Source organism: Gastrolobium bilobum, unplaced genomic scaffold (assembly GCF_033153095.1).
Source record: "Gastrolobium bilobum isolate Gb01-03AN ecotype WA unplaced genomic scaffold, APGP_CSIRO_Gbil_v1 utg61359, whole genome shotgun sequence".
NCBI classification, from domain to species: Eukaryota; Viridiplantae; Streptophyta; class Magnoliopsida; order Fabales; family Fabaceae; genus Gastrolobium; species Gastrolobium bilobum.
The window spans coordinates 17,257-41,188 of NW_026897711.1; the positions used below are offsets into that span (position 1 = coordinate 17,257).

General features: G+C 35.4%; 2 protein-coding genes and 1 non-coding gene across 3 annotated transcripts; 2 read left to right on the top strand and 1 right to left on the bottom strand.

The window, feature by feature from the left end:
- Positions 1-3,662: 3,662 nt before the first annotated feature.
- Positions 3,663-9,112, top strand: LOC133309400 (uncharacterized). The gene is made up of 5 exons (XM_061510156.1): positions 3,663-3,984; positions 6,020-6,097; positions 6,682-6,781; positions 7,489-7,631; positions 8,789-9,112. The coding sequence occupies exons 1-5, from the start codon at positions 3,673-3,675 to the stop codon at positions 8,996-8,998; spliced, it is 843 nt and encodes a 280-aa protein (XP_061366140.1). The 5' UTR covers positions 3,663-3,672; the 3' UTR covers positions 8,999-9,112.
- A 2,165-nt stretch (positions 9,113-11,277) lies between these two features.
- LOC133309401 (RNA polymerase sigma factor sigD, chloroplastic) lies at positions 11,278-14,463 on the bottom strand. The gene is made up of 5 exons (XM_061510157.1): positions 13,993-14,463; positions 13,338-13,556; positions 13,126-13,266; positions 12,189-12,389; positions 11,278-11,556 (listed from the first exon to the last, which is right to left on the bottom strand). Exons 1-5 carry the CDS (start codon positions 14,461-14,463, stop codon positions 11,278-11,280), a joined length of 1,311 nt encoding a protein of 436 aa, XP_061366141.1.
- A 7,352-nt stretch (positions 14,464-21,815) lies between these two features.
- LOC133309403 (small nucleolar RNA R71) lies at positions 21,816-21,922 on the top strand. The gene has a single exon (XR_009751323.1). It is a non-coding gene; the product is annotated as a small nucleolar RNA R71 (small nucleolar RNA).
- Positions 21,923-23,932: the final 2,010 nt, after the last annotated feature.

A 23,932-nucleotide genomic window follows, 5' to 3' on the forward strand; every position in this document is an offset into this window, starting at 1 on the left:
ATGCATCTACTTTTTCGGTAGCCCAGAACGGAAGAACTCTGTAGTTAAGCGTGCTTGACCTGGAGCAATTCTGGGATGAGTGACCTCCTGAGAAGTTTTTCCAGAAAGTGTGCGAGTAAGGAAAAAGAACGCTGAAAAGTCTCGTGTTAGTGTGTAGGGACAGTCGTTGATCCTTGCAAGTTGCCAAACGTTACATAAAACACTAACCTGGACAACATTTGTTGACTAGAGCACCCAAATACCACTAGAATAGCCACACGTCTCCTCCATAACTAAGTAGTCCAAACTAAGTTTCCTGCATAACTTTAGACAATTGGCCCCATCCGTTCTAGTTTCAACTAGAACCAATAACTTGACTCTGTACTTAGAGAGCAAAAACTTCAGGTGACAATTGTTTCTGATTGTTCGCATCCAAACTATTCTTTGGATTAATTTTTTCTATTTTTCTTGGACGACCAACTGGTCTTTCCACCATTTGCCTTGGTTCTTTGATCTTGTTTCCACCATGGTCACCATCTTTTTGGGTTGCATTCTCATCCATTATTTTATAGGGGATCAACAAAAAGCCAATTGGGGTCCCTCTCAATTGGTCTAGTACTCTATGGCAGCTCCAGGTTCCTCGATTTCTCTAGTCACTTGGTCCTTCTACAGTGCAATTAAAAGTAGTATGTCCATCGACGGTGCAGACCTCTCACGGTTGCCTTCGCTAGACATGTTGATCACTATTTGTTTCTCTGAGACATCCGCCATGTACTTATCTCCTAACATAGATATCCTATCTTCATTGCTTGCACTGATCCAAGAAAGTGAGACAGAGGGGCTGTTGACCTCTTCTTTCCCATCAAAGTCAACATTGCTACCCTCCACTTGGTAAGTTCGGCCTTTCTTCCCTACCACCTTCCACATTACATTTTCATTGAGTTTTCTGGTTGAATCTTTACTCAACTGCGCTGTTATATTTTTTTCTTCGGACAACTATCAATACGATGATCATATCTCTTACACTCCGAGCACAATACATTCAGTCCTTCATAGACAATATCTCTTTTCTTTCCCTCTATATCTCCAGCGGTTGGGATAGGTCAACTTCCACACATATTCATGTAAACCTTCCTCTAGCAATTTTAGAAGCTACTGCATCCATTCGGACAAACTTCCCAATCAAATTGCCCACATCTGTTAGTAGCTTTGTTTTAACTAAAGCTAGAGGGAAATTAGGGAAGCTTACCCACATCTTGACCTTATTAATGATCGCCTAATTAAGGTCGAAATCCTAGCAAATAAATAGCGATCTTGCACCATCCAAGAACCACTGCTACGTGCAGCTTGAAGATCACGCATTGATTCGAATCGCACCAGATAGAAACCATTCTGCAAATCATTCACTACTATCCTCTCCTCTCTGGCCTAGAAACTTTTCAGTTTTCGCTACAAAAAATCGAAAGAGAAACGTTTTCCTAATGACTTAACAATCAGGGTCTGTCTCTACCTTCTCCATGCGCATTATTAGAATTCACTCGAAAGCGTAAATGTCATGATACCCTCCTCGTTCCTTTTATGTTGGATGTTTATGCTTTCCGCCAAGTATACCGATCGCACAAGTAATAAAGTGGTAAATAATGTTCATCTCCACAGAGATTGTGATCGTATATCAATTAATAGTCCTTTAAAGAATGGATGAGTTCAAAGAGTTTTGACAAATATTGTCAATTTGTGTAAAATCGAGAACTGAAAATAATGACTTGTTTTTGTATTTTTATATTGAGAAAAAGAACAATAAAATAAGAATTGATGTTTTGAAATGTGAGAAAAACATTGTAGCTAGAGCGCACTCACCTTATGATTCTCACTTCTTACTTTGGATTGATTTACAATATTCATTTATAAAACTACTCGGATAAATTATTATCTAAAATAATTAGTTAAATCCCAATCCCTTGGCAATTTAACTATTTAATTTCAATTGAAATCCTAATCCCTTAGTAACCCCTCATGAAAATTAAGCGATGAACTCTATAATTTAGTCATCCGCAATTCAATACACATCTATTCCTAGCATGCATACGAACCATTATTCTACCCTCTTTCAGGATGAAAACCCCAATATCCCTATCTAGGGTTCTAACCCTCAGACTATTATCAACTATTAGAGTGATCAATTCTAATAAAGAAAATATAAAATACGCGCAGGATAGAGATAAAGATAATTTATATAAACGAGTAAAAGTAAACCAATCCGTCGTACAAGGGTTCACATAGGGTTTGTGACCCTAACTACAATAAAAAGAAACTAGCCAAGCATAATCATGGCTAAAAATAATCCAATATTCAAAAGCATAAAATTAAGGAGAAAGGAGAAGAAGAACTTGATCCCAGGAATCCTCTCGGAGCTCTGTCGTCGTCTCTCTTCAGAAGAATAGGTATGAATCCCTAATTCTGTCATAAGGATCCTATTTATAAGCCGCTTTTCTTTCTTCCAAAATTACCCTTCGCGCAGCACGGTCAAATTTCCTGCAAACCGGCGCCAGTTGGCGCCGGTTCGCGCCACGCTTCTGTCCAATTCAGAAAAGTCGAACCTGATTGCATGTAAACTGGCGCCAGTTGGCGCCATTCTTCACCTTTTTGGGCGCCTAGTGGCGCCATTCTTCTTATGTTTTGGGCGCCTATTGGCGCCATGATTTTGGTGATGAATGTGGCGCCATTTTGGTGCCACTGAGCGCCACTCAAAAACCTCTGCTGCAAAGTTCGCAATCCGGCACCAGTTGGCGTCGGTGTGGCGCCAGTCTGCGCCATTCTGCTGGCATTTGTATTGTGATACATCCATGCGTGTAGAGTTGCATTAAGTGAATTTTTATAATTTGTAATTTTACTTCTCTTTTTCGTGTAAAAACACAACCAAAAGGTAAATATTATTGACATAGAAAAAATTAATATAAATAGCAAATATTTATTTAAATGACTCTCTTATAACTCAATTCTTATCAATATTAACACAGAAAAACTAGACTTACCATAGACACATCAGATGTCCCCTTCTTTTTCTGTTGATCCTGGTTCGACGTCTTCTTCAAGCAACTCACCATCCCACTTGTTATGAAGTGACTGTACCACTCCCACAAAAGAAAGATGTTTTTGTTTCTAACCTGCGTCAATAATGTTTTGACTACCTGGATCCAGATCACGCATGGCAGGGCTCTTATTCTTGATCAGATCGCTTGAGATATGTGGAGAGCTTGCAACGTCGCCAGTTTCCTTCAACGGTGTAGAGGTTGCACCATTTGCGCCATTTACCATACACCAAAGCCCTAGTAGAGACCGTTCAAAACCCCTTTCTTTCTTTCAAGAGATGTTAACATTTGAAATCAATTTGTTACTTACCAATATAAAAGAAAAACAACTTGTTTCGAAAATTAAAGTTTGAAATATACTGATGTGAGAAATAAAATCAAAAATATATGATTTATGAAAAAAAACATATAAATAAAAAAAGTCTAATATTCACACACGTTTTAAAAAGAAAAATGTAAAATAAAAAAAATCAATGAAAGATATTTTTATGCCCCACGAGATGAAAACGATTATTTCCATGTGGCCAAATGTGTGGTTATTACCATCATATAAAGACCTTACTGAAGTATAGTTTAAACCATAGTACATTCTTCTTTCTACTCAATGGCTCTCAACTGTTACACCTTTGTCTCTCCTTCTCCACCCTCTCTTTTCCTACACATCCACCGTCCCTCAAATAATACTCGTCGAGTTTCATATCCAAATGCTTCCTTAAGCTCTTCTGCATCTCCCTCCCCTGAATCAAAAGCATCATCATCCCCATCAAGTGTTCCTTCTGCAACTTCTACTTCATCTTCATCCACCCCTTTTGTTGAATCTGGGCCACATGAGCCTGCCTTCAACTATGCACTCGCCAACCCCAATGGTAACCCAGTTCTTAGGATTGTTCGAGCTACCGAATCTACCATTGAGAGGGTATTTTGGTCACTCCACTTTTTTATTGCTGATTTATATGATATGATATATAGTTGAAGAAAAATACTACTCTTATTTTACATGAGATAGTTATTTTATTTTCTTTCACTTCAAAAATCGCACGATTTTTTTTTTTTTTTTTTACTTTTTAATGGTGGGCCCCACTTGGATTCTCTCTCCGTAACATGTGAAAACTATTATCGTGTAACATGAGATTAATATTTTCCGTAATTGAATGCTAGTCAATGTTTTCTTTATTGTAATTCATGGTCTAAATTGTATTTTGCACCAAACTTACAAATTAAGGGTATTTTAGTCACTCCAATTTTTATTCCTGATTTGTATGATATAATATATTATTGCATGAGAATTCAATTCTCTCTTTGATTTGTTTGCAAAGTTTTTTTTTGTTTTTTTTTTATTTTAATAAATGTGGGATCTATCACTAATTGAGTCACAACATGACAATTCAATTCTCCAAGAAAAAATCAAATCCGATATATTATATATTTGGATGCAAGTCAATGTTTTCTTTATTATTATTTATTTATGGGATTTATTAATCTCCTACTGTAGGAGATAGCTTACCTCATGTTATAGAAACAAATCATGTGGGTCCCACTATTTTTAAAAAAATCAAAAATAGAAAAAAGAATGACACGACTTTTCATGTGTCACTAGCATGAGAGAATTCTCTCAAGTAACATAAGATAATTTAAACCCTTTATTTATTTATGTGAAAATAAAAATAAAAATTAGGAACATGCTGTCTTAATTGTATAGTATTTGTACCAAACTAACAAATGAAGGGTGCCTAGCATTGTGGATGATGTGGTTAGATTGATGACATAATGTATGTTCTCTTGGCATGTAGAGCAGAGACATAGCTGTGGATAGTTACCATCGTGGCTAAAGATATAAAAATTCTAAAAGTAAAATAAATCATAGAGGAATAAATGTAGTTAGTGGGGTTAAAAGAATTGGAAACTGTATTCTTTATTACTTCATGTGCGGTTGACCTGTGGAGGGATCACTTGCTGTGTAAAAATCTTTAAGCAGAGTTTTCTGGAATAAAAGGCACTGAGCTGAAGGGTATATTATACTTTTTCTTCTTTGTCTAAGCCATTTGTCTATAATAGCTACTAGTACATTCATTAGAGTAGCTCTGGTATGTATGGTTTTGAGATTGTATTTTACTTAATTTTCAGAAACATGTGGTAATCTGATAAGAATAAATGATTAGGATTTTTAAGTTGTTGGAAATCGAAGTGTGGGGAGTGCCACGTTTGTTGGGAATGGACTAAGTAAGGGCTGTTTTGTTTGGTATAACTTTAACCCATTAATGGTAGTTCTCCCCTTGATAGGCTCTCCCTAACCCAGTCACCAACTAATATAAGTAACATGTTATACAGTCCCCCACTGGTTGGGAATTGAATAAGTAAAAACTATTTAAGTGAAAGAACTTATTGCGTTAGAATTTTGAGTCAAGAAGTGGTGTTAGGTTCACTTATGTTGTTTGATATAGCTTTAACTCATTAGTAGTAGTTCTCTCCTAACATAATTGTTATACAGGGCATTGAGATTGTATATAATTTAATTATCAGAAACTTGTTGAAGCTGTAGATATTGTCACTGAAAATTAAGTGATAAATTTTTTTTCGTTTTTTTTTTTTAAAGCCACTAGTATTGTTCTAGTGATGAGGGGCTTGGGTAGGTCGTATTAGGTTATATGTTCAATTTCCACTTGTATAAAAAAAAATAAAGTTTTTTCATTTGAGAGTTACATTGGAGGTGCAATCATCTGTTAGGGGAAGGGGATAGGTGACCTGGTAGAAGATATGCACAAATTTTTAATAAAGACGTACGCTGATGCCAATTGAGCTACAAGCTGGCAGTGATAAATTATTTTGGAGCATGAGAAAACTCCATGTTTTTATGATAACAACTACTTTTCCACCCTCATTATTCCGAAGTTAGTTATATACTAGTATGTATTCTCTTCTCTAATTAACATCTTTTTTGTTCTATTGAGCAGGCCATTTTCGACTTCCGTTTCTTGGCACTGCTTGCTGTTGGAGGTTCCTTGGCTGGGTCACTCTTGTGCTTTCTAAATGTATAGTCTCTCAACACCTAATAAAATTCCAGCTTGGAGTTCTGAAGTTCTGTGCAGGGTCCAGGGAAGGGTCGATCTCACTGTGTGGGTCTATTGTAGGCAGACTTACCTTGAATTTACAACTGGCTGATTCCACGACTCAAACCTATCCTGTAGGTCACATGGTGACAACTCCAACAGTCCATAGTAATAAGGCTCCCCTTCTCCCAACATCTTTAATATAACAAGTTATATTGTAGAAATATAGAGCGAGCCTTGGAGCATCGGAAATGTTACAGCTTGTGATCCGAAGATCATGGGTTCGAGTCTGGGAAATAGTTTTTTACAAAAATATAAGGATAAGGCTGCATACAGTCAACCCTCACCCCTACCCTTGCAAGTAGTGTTAATGCCTTATCATTTTTGGTATGAATTGTGAAGTCATTTCTCTTATTTTTGTTGTTGTTTCGCGTGATTGAGAATCCTGCTTCACTTTAGATGGTTTTCTGATAAGTATTGGTGAAACAACTGCTGGTGTCATGTTAATAAACTTAATCATATCATGAATAAGCGTACACATATCTGACTATCCTGGATCATTTTAGGGTTGTATTTATATTTTTGATGCATACAAAGTCTATTGGACAAGCTGTGTCAAAGGAGTTCACACTGGACAGATGGTTCTGCGTCTGGTTGAAGCAATTGGTAATTTATCTCATGCCAGACATACTCTAACTACAATTTTCTGCTTTGTACTTTCTCTTTTTATTTGCTCTCCTTGGACCAGAAGATGATTAATGAAAAATAAATGGAAAATGGGAAAAAGTTAACTGTTATTAATATTGATTTTTCACGTTTATTACCCTTGTATCCTAGAGTAACGCTGAGTATAAAGATTTCCCTCACCCCTACCCTAAGAGGTCGGGGTTTCATGGGAAGTGATTTATCAAACTTTTATTAGCCCCTCCAATTTATTCTAAGAAAGACAATGCTCCATCATTATAAGAAAGAACATTCTAGATCAACTCTGAGGTACATGTTTCCAAATACATATAGTTGGTAGACATATTGCTATATATGTTTTCATTTAGAAGTACTCCCCTTTTTATTAGAATATTCAAGTGTGATGAGTCCCACATTGGTTGGCAATGAGCTAAGGGAAGTGCATATAAGTGGGAGGACTCATGAACCCAATGCCTTAAGGTTTTGGGTTAAGATGTGGTGTCGCGTCCACTTGTTATGGTAGTGTAATTTTAGCCTATTGGTGGTGGTCCCCCCCTCCCCTTTTCCTCGGCGACCAGCCTAACATTCTTTACTTCCATTTTTAGTCCCAATATTTTATATGATTATGTTGACCACTTACATTTAGCCTCTTATTCCGCCAATAAATAGCATGAATCTTGCTGCTGCAGATGTTTATCTTGCTGGTACTGTTATGTTGATTTTTGGTATGGGCTTATATGGATTGTTCATAAGTAATGCACCACCTGATGTGCCACCTGCTGTAGACCGTGCCCTTATAGGATCCTCTCTGTTTGGAATGTTTGCTTTGAAGGTAATTTTAAACTCTATGATCTTAAACAATAATAACTACCATGCATTAAACAGTAGTGTCAATGATGTAGTGTCTGGCTTTCTGTTCATTTCTATTAAACATCTCATTAAAAATGTACATTGAGGTAAATTAAACTCATTTCTCTACAAGATCTTATTTTAATAGCCCCAAGTCTGGAACATGTCTGCAGACCCATTGGAGTTTTTCAGGTTTTACTCGTTTGGATGAGCTTTTTTTTCCCAAGAAGTTGCTTTTAGAAAAGTGCTTGTTAGTTTATTATTTGTTTAGATGTAAACTTTTTTCAAAAAAAAAGAAAAGAAGAAGGTAAAAGTAAAAGTCATCTGGCTTCAAAGAAAAGCCAAAACACCGTTTTTTATTTGAAGGTGTTTTTCGGATATTGCATCCAAACGCAAAATATGTCTGGTTTTTTAAAAAAATTCTAAATAAAGCAATGCAAAAAAAGTTTTTTTTTTGTTCAAAAAATAACCCATCCTACAAATATTTGAAGGTCTGGATTGATTATTGTGAACAGAATCTGAAGGTTCTATATAAAACATCTGTCCCTCCTTTGCATCAGTCATTTATTCTCTGATGCAACAGTAATAATATTTAACAAACAAAATTCATTAAGATAATGAAACAATAGTCGCAGATGTAGCTTACACGTTTTAACATGTGTAAACATAAAGCAATAAGTATCTATATAGTATCTAGTTGATAGATTTCCATGATATAAATATAAATTAAAACAACCTGTTTTGTGACTTTTATTTACCCTATATATTCATAAAACATACATGGATAAGGAAATCAGTTTTCTATATTTGTTCATTGATAAACTCCTACCACTTACTAGTCATCTACTCCCTGTTAAGACCCGACTACCCTTGCATTATTGCAAAGAGGTTGTTTTTCGGATTCGAACTCCTGACTTTTCAGTCACAAAAGAACAACTTTACTACTGTCCCCGACTCGCCCTCTTAGTCACCTGCTGATATTGTCCAACACTTATTCTGAATCTACCATTTTTCATTTCATGTTTATTCTTTGCCAAATTATCTCACTGCCAGTATCATATTGTATTAATTGTACCAACACTAGCATATATTTCCATATTGGAAAAGAAAGTGAATATAGTTTTTTTTCTCCCTTTACAGGAGAGGCCTAAATGGATGAAAATCAGCTCACTTGATGAATTGAAGACAAAAGTGGGGCATGTTATTGTCATGATTCTTCTCGTGAAAATGTTTGAGAGGAGCAAAATGGTTACCATAGCCACAGGAGTGGATTTACTAAGTTATTCAGTCTGCATTTTCTTATCATCTGCATCTTTGTATATCCTCCATAACCTGCATAAGTCAGAATAGAATGTAGAAAACATTGTAACATACACAATTCTTATGTATTCATCATACAATAGTGGGAAGAAATGCATGTGGTTAATACTTATCCTGTCATTCTATGCTAAATGCCTAATTTAATTCCATGTGTTTAATTTAGTCTAAAGAATCTATTTTCCTTGCCATTGAGGGTTGGCACACCTGTCAACGTTAGCTGTGCTTTGGGTTCGATTTTCAGGTTTCTCTCTTCCCCTAATCTAAACTTTTATTTTTTTAAAAATAGAATTTATTTCCCTTTTCTTTAGATACAGGCGTTGAATTATACCACTAAAGGCCAGACTATAACCAATGCTTTGTATTCTGCTGTTCTTTTTACCACAGAAGTTATCTACTGTAGACCTGGAAAATAACACAAAGAAATAATACTATTTTTGTTTAGGAATATTGACCCATAAATTAATGATAAGAAGTGTAATTTTTATTTGTAAATAACCACTTTAACTCAAAAGTTTAAAGTTGTTAGGTGAAGATCATATTAATAGTTTTATATTATATTTTGGTGAGGATCGAACTTGTGATTATCTGGTCATAGAGATTCTAATACCATATAAAATGTCATTTCAACTTAAAAATTTAAACTGATAGGTGAATATCATATTAATAATTTCATATTATATTTCTCTACCATCATTTCTTGGCTTTATTAAGCTATTATTTATGGGAAATATTAGTCTTCTTTTACATGAGTTAGCTTATCTCATTTTCTCTCACTTCGATTTCTGTACCTCACTTTTCTTTTTCTTTTTCTTTTTTTTTGTAATGGTGGGACCCACCTAGTTTCTCTCTACAACATAAGATATCTATCTTATGTAAAAGGAGATTAATAAAACCCATTATTTATATCATTTTTGTAAGGCAACATATCCACACATGCTTCAATTGAAAATTCTGAAGCTACCTCAAAATCCTTTCTTTGATTGTTAGATATATTAATATACAATTATTAACATGATTATCACTTACCAATTTAAGTTGTTGCGTTTTACATGCAGCTCAAAGCTCATTATCCCTGTTTTCGAATCAAATTAAAAAGTTAAAACGAATACAAGATAAACCAAAAAAATATGTATGTGTTATCTACCCTTCAAATTCCGGAATTTCATATGAGAGGGTGTGTTTGAGATATTAATATAAAATGGGCATATGTGTTATGGATTTGCCCGGTGCTTAAATAGAGCATCAGCGCCAAACCAAACCCTTGGATTAAACCTGTTAAAGCTGTTTTCTTATAATTATCAAAGATTTCTAATTTGGCCAACAACTCAATCAACTATTATGTATCGGTTAATATATTGTTAAGATGACAAATGGTATTCAGATGTAATAATTCATTTGTCTTACATGGATCAGAAGGTGTTAGTAATTCACATAATACTAAGGTGTATATTAAGAAGGGGGGGAACATGGGATCGATCCAGGCCTTTTAATGTAACATAATGACAAAAGGGCATTATAGGAGAACTGAAATCTCAGGAAGGATAAGATTAACAAGGCAACCAAAGGAATTGGGATATCACATGTTCATCAAGATTAACAAGACAAGATTTCCAAGAGGACTAACTAAATATGCGTGTGTTTAATCCAATTTCTATCACAGGTTCATCAAATTAATTCATTGCTCTTTCAAAAACACATTCATATGACTAACGTGATATTTTCTCTCAAAACATAATCATATTGCAATTTTGGGAGGGTCAAATAGATTCATTTGACCACCATTTGATCAACACAAATAAAATGAATTGGCACCTTAGCTCGTTGTTTGCTACTTTAGTACTAAATGGATACCATACAATTGATCATGCTAATTAAAAATATTTGACAATTCTAAGCACTTAATTAAAATTTCAAACTTTAGAAACTAATTTAAAAACTGAGTACAACTATACGACCAATAAATAAATATTTTTTTGATTACCGAAAAAAAAAATTATTACTCATTGTTTTGGCATGCAAGCAAACAAAACTTTCTTATCTAGTTTTGCTATGTCATTTAGTACTAGTTCCACGTTGAATATGGGGTCATGACCCCCTCAATTTTTTTTTTTCATGACATGCTCTTTTCTTTTTTTAAATAAAATACTTCGACTTAGTTCCAAAAACTGGTACTACTTGTTTGTTTCCCAGGGTTAAATGGTCTAGCTCGACCCTTCACATCTTTAACCCTTTGTTTAGCACATCTTCATTATATCATTAATTTTATTTCCTTTTTTATTTTCTTTAAACTTAATCAATGAAATGTTTTTCTATACAACATAAAACTTTAGATTATGTACAGTACTGGTTTGTATCAATTTTGACAGTGCAGTGCCATTAATCTGTCTGACTCTCTCCCTTGAAAGTTTCAATAGTCTTCCTATCTCCTCAAAAGACCTAGGGGTCTCTCCATTGAGTCCAAAGTGTAATCTTACAATCTCTGTTTCTCTCTTGTTAAGTGTCTTAAGAAGCTTCACCACCTCTTGCTTTATTAGCTGCCTCTCAACCATTTTCTCCGGAATCATTTCAACTGGCCCCGGCATAATCTCCTGCATTATAAAAAAAATTATGACTACTAGTTCAGAATTTGTATGAACAAGCTAAAAAAAAATCCAACTAAATAGTGCTTATAAATAAGGATGTTTACCGCTACTCTAAGGCTCACCCTCTAAATGGTGCTTATGTCACAAGTAATTTGTATTTCCATAAAGATCAAAGGATTGAGTTCAAAATAACACATGGAAGACATATTGTGTTACTAGAATTTAAAGATGTAAGCAACTACTCATAAGAGTTTCGTTTAAAGTAACTTCTTCCTTGTCCTGCACCTCTAGCTGGACACAAGCTTCGGTTAATAAGATCAAAGATTTCAGTGGGGGAAAAACATTGAAAATGATTGTGAGAGAAATATAATATAAAATCATTGATGTGTCCTTCTCTTAGCAGTTTAAGCTTTTTGATTAAAATAATTGCTTGTGGAGTTTTGTCAGTGTATTATTTACCCTTCAAGCCTGATGGGCTCTAGTGTGAGAGGATATACTAGAGTAATATAATATAAACCGATCATTAATGTGTCTTTCACCTAACAATTTAAACTTTTGATTCAAATTGGTTCTTTATGATAATATATGTGAATCAAATGTGTAGTTGTTCATATAACATAAGAAGGAAGTTATTGAACCTGAAGTGTCATGTGGCCATGTTCAGTTACAGTTTTGTCCAATGAAATTGGTCGTCTGGTCCTTTCAGAAACAACCCTTACAGTGGAAACATTCACATTGAGCTCCTCAGCTGTTTCATGGTATGTGGGAATCCGCTTCAGTCTTCTGCTTAAGACATTGTTAGCCTCTGTAACTTTTGCAACCATCGCACACTTGCCTACCTATAAATGACAAGCTAACCAAGCATTCACAATTACTTGCCTACTTCTGAAGTCTTGTATTAATTTAACCACTGTTGATGTTACTCTTCCATATTAGTTTCAACTTCTTTAAAAATTTCAGAAATTACCATAGAAGTAATGCTTGGTAAATTAGTTTATTGATCAAAACACTTTAAATAATTTTTTTTTTTAAATAAAATCACTCTCCATTAAACACCGACTAGCGAAGGGAGGGTGAGAGCAATCTTTGTACGTAGCATTATCCTTGTATATTTTTAAAAAGACTATTTCTTGGATTCGAATAAATGACCTTTCAGTCACAAAATGAGCAACTTTATTAGTGTTTTAGGCTTGCTCTTTGAAATCACTTTCAATAATAAATAAGAGCAAAATGAATATGTAAATAATAGAAATAGTGAGGAATATAAATATTTCAATTGTATTTCATTTAATTTGTAAAATTGTTTACGTATGTTTCGGTCTATTTCAAAACAAGTAACATCCACATGCACCCAGGCTAAACCTAAAGCAGTAATAATACTTTGTGAAAACATAGCACTTAAAGAACTTACCAAATACTTAAAAAGTGAACACACTTATTCTTAAGATAAGTAGAAGCCATTTATAAAATTGATCTCAAACTCAAATGTATATGTGCTATGTCAGTTGAGGTAAAAGTCATTCATTGCATTTGCAGTAAAATAAAAACACTATGTTGATTGAACCAGTGCCTCACCGGTAATCTGACTAATCTGGACTTCATGGCCAAAGCTTTAACAATGGCTTGTCTAATCCACCAGTAAACATATGTAGACAGCTTATACCCTCTATCTGGGTCAAATTTCTCTGCTCCATGAAGAAGTCCAATGGTTCCTTCCTGATAAAATGAACTAAAATACCTAAGAAGGAACTGTAACAAAGAGTAAATTACAAAAGTGTAAAGGGCACCTGAATGAGGTCTTGAAGGCTTAATCCTTTGCCTTGATAGCCAGCTGCAATGGAGGCAACTAATCCACGATAATTACGAGCTAATTTTTCTCTTGATTCTCTTGTGTTACACAATATCTTATCCATACTTGAATTACAAAGAGCCAACCTCCTTGAGATTGCAGGATTCTCTTCAAGTTCTGTAATTCTTAGCTTAGCAACTTTAATCCTTGCTCCTTCCTATAATTATGCAATTGTTACATATAATATAAATACGTCAAGTGATATAATAAAACCGTTCGTGTGTATTCATCTAACAACTTAAGATTTTGAATAAATCAAATCGTGACATGATATCAGAACTTCTATGACCAAATGATGTAGAGTTGGATCCTTGCCAACTCCATTACTTGGATGCTTTTGTTAGAGTTGCTTCATGGCAGCAAGAAAACTTGCTTTGTACTAAATCCTAATTTATTTATTTTTTTCCAACTAGAGATGTGTAAACTGGAGATATGGATAAAATTGAATTAGTATATAAACACATATGAATATGTTAAGAAGAGAATTTAATATAAAAAAATAAATAAATTAGGCATATATGAAGCAAATTATGATGTAAAATAACTATATTACTATATCAAAGGAATCATTCAAAACTCATAGAATATCTTACCTTGAGACATAAACAAAGCTCTGCCTCATCTCTTGAACTCAAGAAGCCAGATTTTACAGACCCAACTAATAATCTCTGCACTGAGCATTTGTTCTGATTCTCTTCTTCCAAATATTCCAAACTTTTTCTCCTCTTCCTCCTCCTCTTCCTCCTCATGTCCATACCTATGCTCCTATCACTAACCACCCCATTTTCACTCTCTCCAAAAGGCCATTCCTTTCCACTTCCAGCAGCTACAGACACAGCATCTTTTGCTGCCTCCACAGCAGCATTGGCCAATGCAACTGCTTCTTTAGCTGCAGCAATGACCAATGCATCACAAGAAACCAAATTTGAACCAAACTTAGAGGGAGTAGTGGGAAAACTTGGTTGAAGAGAAAAGTGTGTGTTAAGTGTTGTAAAGGTTGGAAGTGAAGAAAGAGACATGGTTGTAGGGAGAGTTGGGGATGAGCATATTCTAGTTATAGCCATAAAAGAATGATGGCATTTGTGTATAGTTTATCCATTTAAAAAAAAGTTGAACTTGCAAGATATTTTCTTATTGACAAAGTGATAATAGTATCTATCTAGTGCCGCGTTGTATGGGACAAGATAAAAGGTAAGAGGAATAATCTATACTTGTGTGGATGTCGTTGACACTATTCTTCAGTGTGCTATGTGATGTTAACCAGAATTATTAGATATTCCCAGTCTCCAAGGTTTTAACTTTGGTTTTTCTTTACTTTCAAAATTCAAGGTTCGATTGAAAGTTCTTATCAATATTATTAAAACCTCCCGACTGGCAGTTTGGATCTGTAACTTATTATCACTAATCGATTCGGTTCGGTCAATTAATATTAATTACTAAATTAGATCACTTTGATTATTATAGTACTTTTATTTAAATATTTATTACATATCATTTCAATTTAAATGATTAAAAGGTGACCCATGTAATAACCCAAACCACTAAATTAAATAATTAGAAGTTATTTAATGGTTAAAAGATATTAATTAGATGAAGAATCTAATTTTTCAATTTTAGTCATTTTTCAGGACAAAAGTATAAATAGTAAAAATCTTGTGGTAAAAATGTAATTATGAAAAAATCATCCGAAATTTAAAAATAATATAATAAAAAACCATTTTTATGATATTTATGAGTTTAAAATTATAAATGTTAAGTTATTGGTTAATTAGAATAGATTTAACAAGAAGGGTAACTTAGTCATTTATTAGTCCAAGCTTTGACCAAAAGTCAAAGATGACCAAAAAGTCTTCAAACTCACTTCAACATGATTAAGTTTCATTAAACTCATCTTCTTCCTCGTGCTCCAACTTCTTGGCCAAACCATTATTGTTCTTTAAGCTCAAAATATCAACTCTTGAACTAGCCATCAAAACTCTTAGAAACCAACATGGAAGTTTCTTAGAATCCATCAAGGAGTAAAACCCACCTCTTGGTTTCCTTAGAAAAGCTTTGTGTTGAGAGAAATCTTCGTCTAAAGTTGGCACCATTTTGGGAGGATTTGGTGTTGGAGAAGATCTTGGTCTCTTGAAGCTTGGAAACTACTCCTAGCATCATTGTGTGGAGTTTGAGGTAAGAAAACCAGACTTTCCTTGGAGTTTCTTGTAGATACATGTTTAGTTTAGGGTTTGATGAATGGTGATGTGATAATTCATGACTTGAAATGGACATGAATCTCTTTAGAAGAAATATTAAGGAGTTGTATATAATGAGTAAAAAGTATTGAAACCACCATTAGAAACATTTTTAAAATTTAGCTCATAAACAAAGTGTAGGATTCTTATGTTTTGGGACTTGTAATATATTTTTGATGGAGATGTATATGCTTGTTTAGTGGTATAATAACTCAAACCTGTATAATGAGTAATTTAGGAATTATGTCATGTTTTAAAAGAGAGAATTAAAAAATGCAACATGGCAAAAGTTATCTAAAACTTTGATATAAATTAGTGAGAGATTAATTTATGAAGTTTATGTGTAAATCACATATTTAAAATGTTAAATCATGGCTAGTTATTAGTGAATTAATAAGAAGGGCTTAAGAGTAATAACCCAAGTGTACATTGTTGACTTTGTCAACTCAAGATCAGAAAGTCTAATTAGTTTCATTAAGCCAAAACACTTCATCATTTTTCGTTCATCTTCATCCTCTAAACCGCCAACCCTATAATAACCCTGATTTGTAATATGTCTAATGGTATAATATTAACTATTTAATCTTATACAATTTGTAATGTCCCACATCGGTTGGAGAGAGGAACGAAGCATGCCTTATAAGGGTGTGGATACCTCTTCTAGTGTGAGGCCTTTTGTGGGGTGTCCCAAGAAATAAAATCGTGAGCTCGACGGTGCTTGTGCGCGGGGCAAAGCGGACAATATCATGCTACAGGGTTTGGGGCTGTTACATTTGGTATCGGAGCCTGGCCCTGGACCGGTGTGTACAGCGGGGACGCTGTATTCCCAGTGGGGGAGAATGTAATGTCCCACATCGGTTGGAGAGACGAAGCATGCCTTATAAGGGTGTTGATACCTCTTCTAGTGTGAGGCCTTTTGTGGGGTGTCCCAAGAAACAAAACCGTGAGCTCGACGGTGCTTGTGCGCGGGGCAAAGCGGACAATATCATGCTACAGGGTTTGGGGCTGTTACACAATTCAGATTAATTGAGAGGTGTTGCGTAAAATCGGCAAGTGCACCGATCGTACCAAGTAATAAAATTGAGTAAGATATCGTCCCACGAGGATTGAGGCACCAGATTTAAATTTAACTATTCCTTTCTTATTGGATGAACAAAAGAGATTTTTGAATAAATAGTATCGTGACAATTGTGAACTATTCAATATTTCGTGAATAATTCAGAGAGAAATTTGAAGAAATTAAAAAAACAAAGATTGAGATTTGAGAAAAATATTAAAAGAAAAACTATTGCAGTAAAGGACGCCAACACCTTTCCGATCCCCACCTTGTATATTGATTAATATTTATATTTAATTACCCAATTGACCAAATAATTCACCATCTATAATTAATGAGTTAAGCCTTAATCCCTTAGTGATCTTAACCTTATTAACCCTATTAGAATCCTAATCCCTTAGAAATCCCTTTTCAAGTTAATCCTTAAGCCCAGTGAATTTTCCACATTTGCAGTTCATGTAGCCTATCCCTAGTGCATACATGAACAGTTATCTTACCCTTTGTCAAGAATTAGAATCCCAATATCCCTATTGTGAATCCTAACCCTCGCAATCCTAATAGAGTCGCGAATTCTAAAAGGATTATGGGATGAAGAACAGAGTAAAATAAATTCAATTGAATAATTAATCATAAACTTAACCAAAATACAAGGGGTTCACATCAAGGGTTGTGACCCTTACCACAATATAAAAAACTAGCCAGACATATTCATGTCTGACAATTTAAAATAAAAAGAATTCATAAAAGCAATAAAGAAAAAAGAAGGAGAAGATGAAGGATCTTCAACATGAGCCTCCAAGAATTCTCTCCAGCTAAAGATGATGTTGTTTTAGAGTTTCTGCTTCCTTTATATAGCCAGTTACTCAATCAGGTCATAATCCTTGAATTAATTCTGATTAAATTTCCATTTTTCTCATAATTCCACCAATCAATCAGGTCATAATCCTCTCATTAATTTGATTAGATTTCACTTTTAATCAAACTTCACAAATCAAGGACTGCATTCATGACGCCTGCGCGATCAGCACCAAATCCGCGCGGATCGCGCCATTTTAACTTCTCTCTTTCACTTCTTTTTGGTGTTTCCTGCTATCAAAATGCATAAATTGAGTGAGAGAATGATTGAGAAGGAATAATCAATATTTCTTGCATTTATGAGCTTATTTTCACACATTTATGATTAATTCCTTGCTTCTTTTGCTTAGAAATCTCCATATGTTAGACGCATATCAAACAATTCCCAGATTTGAACTTTGTTGTCCTCAGCAATGTAATAGATTCAAGTTATCAGCAAAGAATAATTCAGTGAAAACATGGAACACAACATCTTAAGAATTCAGACTGCTATGCATGTATAACTCTCTGTTTAAAATTTTCAACAATGTTTTTCAGTTATATCAAGAATTTAGACTCCATCTTGAATATTCCTCATCAGTTTAAATGTACTCTCATCACACTCAGTGTTTAAGGGTTTCACACTTATCCATCAGTGTAGTAGGAATTCCATAGGCTTGAACTTATTCTCAATTCCTAAGAATGAGGAATCCATTTGACATGCATAGACTGATCAAAAGGTCTTTGATAGGTTGTAACTTGGCCTGGTTTGGGGGTGAGAATCTTTTGGTCAGAAGCTGAATGGAGAGATTGAAATACTGATTTTAACAATACTTCCTTCTCTTCTAGGCTTTGCCTCATTTTACAAACTTGGGATTCTTTCCCTTTCTTCACTACCTTTTTCTTTCCTTGTTTGCAGATGTTTTCTTTCTTTTCTCTTTTGAGCTGTAATTTTTCTTCTTTTCCTTGTTCAGCTACTTAACTTTTCCTTTTGAGAAGTAATTTGACTTTTCTTCTTTGATTAGCATTCAATCTCTCAAAGTGTGTCAAGAGGAACAGGATTAAGTAATTTTCATCAGGTTTGAATGAACTGGTTTAAGGCTCAAAGGGGCTTAACAATGGAAATTCTTATGGGTAGGCTATTTGGCTCTAAGTTAACAAGAATAAAAATGCCTTTATCATTTCAGTAATGCATGCAAGCCAGAGAAACAGTTCAAGTTCTAGAAACTACTACAGTGAGGCCTCTCAAAAAGAAAAATTTTTGTTTAGGCTCAAATCCTCACAGTTATAATTCAACTAGAATCGCAATTCAAAGTTTCACATCAAGCATTATCAAAAATTTCACCAAAACAGTTATAAAAATGAGCAGTCATCATTCGCAGATTAAAACAATTAATTGCTCACAGATATCATGCTTCATCTAACTCAATCTAATTATTTACTGAGTAAGCTTAGAACATGCTGGAACTGCTTGTTTAGGAATTCTCTAAAAATTTTCTCTTTTTCTTTAAAAATTGAATCTAACTAAAAACAGCAAATAAAAAAAAATTTGAAGGTTAAAATATCTCCCCTTTTTCAGAAAAATTTCTGTTTAGACGCTTTTTCCGTGGTGTAGTTCCGCAGTATTTAGCAAGTCTCACGTCTCGCATACAGTATGCGACAATTCCCAGATTTAGAACGTTGCTGTCCTCAGCAACAAACTATACTAGTCGAAGGGCTAATTCTGCCAGGTGGAACACACGCACATACACTTGTTAAACAGTAAACACAGAATAATCATCAAAGCGAAATGTATAAAAGGGAGACATAATCAAACCATAATCTAAAAACAGCAAAATAAAAGTCAAAGTAAGTATCTTGGTGAAGTGAGTTGGCGCTCACGTCGTGGGTTTCACGCTGTGAGCGTGGAACCTACTGCCATTTTTTTTCTTTCTGGCGCTCTCAGCATGGTTTTCACTGCCTCTTTTGGCTGTCTGACACTACTAGCGCCAAATTGGCGCTGACGGCGCCAATTCCCAGATTAAAATTTTTCCACATGGTCACTAATTCACCACTTACTTGACTTATTTAAAAATTAAACTAACCTAAGCAAATAAAATAAAATAAAATAAAAAACAACTATTGGGTTGCCTCCCAATTAGCGCTTGTTTAACGTCACGAGCCTGACGTACCCCTTGTGATTTATGGTGGTTGGAAGCATGCTACCAATGATGACCTAGTCTTCTTGATCCAATGTTGTGTCTTTCCGGGATCATATGTATGTGGTTGAGGAAGAAGTTTCTCAGAACTTTTAGGCTTGGTTTTCACAATTTTCTCCTTACTCTTGTGCTTTTCCATCTTAACCTTTGGCTTGCTTTCTTCATGTCGCCGATGGACTTCCTTCTTACTCCCTTCCTCAACTTTAGACAAGTCTTTATTGATAATGACAGGGTATTGATCTTCATCTCCAAAGAAAGCATATTTCAGAGTTTCAGGTAACTCCTTCAATTCTGCTTTTGGTGCTACTGTAATTAGATCATGTTCCTTCTTTTCTAGCATCTCAAAAACAACTTCTAACTCTTCTTGTGGAGTAGCTTCATCTAGAGCCTTCAACTCTTCTTCAAGCTCTTGAAGCTCACTTTTCTCTTCCATAACCACCTCTTTCACTGCTTCATCAATCACATCAAGTCTGAAGCAATCACTGGGGTCAGATGAGTTCTTCATAGCTTTAAACACGTTGATTGTGATTGTCTCATCGTTCATTCGTAACTCGAGCTTTCCTTGTTCAACATCAATCAAAGCCCGAGCTGTGGCCAAGAATGGCCTTCCAAGCAGAAGAGGTATTTCAGTTTCTTCTTCCATATCCAACACAATGAAATCAGCAGGGAAGATAAATTTGTCAACTTTGACAAGGACATCCTCTAGTATCCCATTGGGTCTCCTTGTTGAACGGTCAGCTAATTGTAAAGAGACCATGGTTGACTTCAGTTCAGAAATTCCCAATTTTTTGCATATTGACAGCGGCATCAAGTTGATGCTTGCTCCAAGATCATATAGTGCCCGACCAACATTAGTATTGCCTACCGCAATTGGAATGTTGAAACTTCCCGGATCTTGAAGCTTTGGTGGGAACTTCTTCTGAATGATGGCACTGCACTCTTCAGTAAGTGCTACTGTCTCACAATCCTGCAACTTATGCTTTCTAGACAATAAATCTTTCATGAATTTAGCATAGTTAGGCATGCTAGCAAGAGCTTCAGCAAATGGAATATTAATATGCAATTTTTTAAACATTTCTAAAAACCTGGCATACTGTTGTTTCTGTGCTTGCTGCTTGAGCTTCATAGGATATGGAGGTTTCTCAAAACGAGAATAATCCATCAGTTTCTTTGGAGCTTCAACAGCTTTCTCCTTTGCTTCTTCTTTGTCTTGCCTTGCAGGTTCTCCTTCCTCATGCTCCAGCTCAGGTGTTGGCTCATCGACTTTCTTTGGTTGAACTGATTTCGGCTTTTCTTGAGGAGTGATCACAATTCCACTCCTTGTCACAATGGACTTGCATTCTTCCTTTGGATTCACAATTGTATCACTTGGGAATTTTCCTTGAGACCTTTCAGCCAACCTTCTAGACAACTGGCCTATTTGACTCTCCAAGTTTCGAATGGAAGCATCCTGGTTCTTGTGGTGGGCTCTGGTCTCCATTATGTGATCATTGGTGGTTTTGGCCAGCTGTATCATTGCTTTCTCCAATTCGGATGGCTCTTTTTGTTGCAGCGGAGGAGGTTGCAGATAGTTGTTGGATTTATAATCCAAGCCGCTCCCTTGATTCCTCCTTTGGAAGTTGTTCCCTTGGCCTCCATTCTGATTTCTCTGGTAACTTTGAGTGTTCTGTGGAGGCCGTGGATCATACCAAATTCCATTGACCTGGAACGGTTCAGCGCTATTGAGTGTAGGGCACTCATTAGTATCATGCGGCTCCTTACAATACTCACAGTCGAATACATCTACCTTGGCTGTTGAGAGCTGCATCTTGTCGAGCTTGGCATTCAGACTGGCCAGCTGCTGCGAAATCATCCTTTGTTCAGCTAATGAGGCGTCAGTGTTCCCTAGTTGTAAAATTCCCCTATTGGGCTGAGCTGTTTGAACTAGAGGAACTGTAGTTGACGCATTATCATTCCGTGCCAAATAATCAATGAGCTCCAGGGTTTCCTCTGTTGTCTTCTTTCCGATGGTTCCACCGGCTGCACTGTTGACAATCATCCTGGTATCCGGTGTCATCCTGTTGTAAAAGACTCTGACCTTCTTCTCGTCTGGAAAGTCATATTGTGGGCATTTTCTGATCAACTCCTGGAATCTCGTCCAAGCATCACAGAGTGTCTCTCCTGGTTGCTGAATGAAGTTAGTGATTTCGTTCACCAACTTGTTGTATTTTTCCCGAGAAAAATGTTCAGCAAAGAACTTAGCTGCTAAGTCCTCCCATGTTCGGATACTGTTGGGAGCTTGTCGAGTTAGCCATCTGAGGGATTTTTCGGTCACAGCAAAAGGAAACAACCTGAGTCTGATTGCATCATCAGACACTCCATGATGCTTCGTGGTGTCACAGATTCTCAGAAATCTGTCCATGAAGTCATGAGGATCTTCGTAATCCTCTCCACCGAATGGGCTCTTCTCTACCAAGTTGATCAGCGACGGATTGATGTCAAAATTGTTGGCATCTATCTGTGGCCGGACAACACTTGAGTTCGGCCTTGTGAACATAGGAGCCAAAATTGACTCCATCAACACCGCTGGAGGAGGAGGTTGATCTCCATTATTGGCAGCCATCACGGGTGTTATTTGTGGCTTGGAACTTGAGGACTCCTCTTGCTTTCTTTGCTTGGCTTGTTTCCGATTTTTCTTTGCAGTTTTCTCTATTTCTGGATCGAACTGTAAAGAATCCCGATGTACTTTACCTCGCATAAACTAAGCAAAAGGTCAGTAACAAAACAAAATCCAATAAAGAAATTCAAAAGTTAAAAATAAATTAGGCGTAGTCAATCCCCGGCAACGGCGCCAAAAACTTGTTACGTAAAATCGGCAAGTGCACCGATCGTACCAAGTAATAAAAGTGAGTAAGATATCGTCCCACGAGGATTGAGGCACCAGATTTAAATTTAACTATTCCTTTCTTATTGGATGAACAAAAGAGGTTTTTGAATAAATAGTATCGTGACAATTGTGAACTATTCAATATTTCGTGAATAATTCAGAGAGAAATTTGAAGAAATTAAAAAAACAAAGATTGAGATTTGAGAAAAATATTAAAAGAAAAACTATTGCAGTTAAGGACGCCAACACCTTTCCGATCCCCACCTTGTAATATTGATTAATATTTATATTTAATTACCCAATTAACCAAATAATTCACCATCTATAATTAATGAGTTAAGCCCTAATCCCTTAGTGATCTTAACCTTATTAACCCTATTAGAATCCTAATCCCTTAGAAATCCTTTTTCAAGTTAATCCTTAAGCCCAGTGAATTTTCCACATTTGCAGTTCATGTAGCCTATCCCTAGTGCATACATGAACAATTATCTTACCCTTTGTCAGGAATTAGAATCCCAATATCCCTATTGTGAATCCTAACCCTCGCAATCCTAATAGAGTCGCGAATTCTAAAAGAATTATGGGATGAAGAACAGAGTAAAATAAACTCAATTGAATAATTAATCATAAACTTAACCAAAATACAAGGGGTTCACATCAAGGGTTGTGACCCTTACCACAATATAAAAAACTAGCCAGACATATTCATGTCTGACAATTTAAAATAAAAAAAATTCACAAAAGCAATAAAGAAAAAAGAAGAAGAAGATGAAGGATCTTCAACACGAGCCTCCAAGAATTCTCTCCAGCTAAAGATGATGTTGTTTTAGAGTTTCTGCTTCCTTTATATAGCCAGCTACTCAATCAGGTCATCATCCTTGAATTAATTCTGATTAAATTTCCATTTTTCTCATAATTCCACTAATCAATCAGGTCATAATCCTCTCATTAATTTGATTAGATTTCACTTTTAATCAAACTCCACAAATCAAGGACTGAATTCATGACGCCTGCACGATCAGCACCAAATCCGCGCGAATCGCGCCATTTTAACTTCTCTCTTTCACTTCTTTTTGGTGTTTCCTGCTATCAAAATGCATTAATTGAGTGAGAGAATGATTGAGAAGGAATAATCAATATTTCTTGCATTTATGAGCTTATTTTCACACATTTATGATTAATTCCTTGCTTCTTTTACTTAGAAATCTCCATATGTTAGACGCATATCAAGAGGCTTAATACAAAGGATTGGATTAAATATTAATCAAGCAAATAAGTAGGAGTATTTAGTTCAATCAATTTGGAGTGGCATTAGTGATCGAAGATTTAATTGTGCTTAATCAG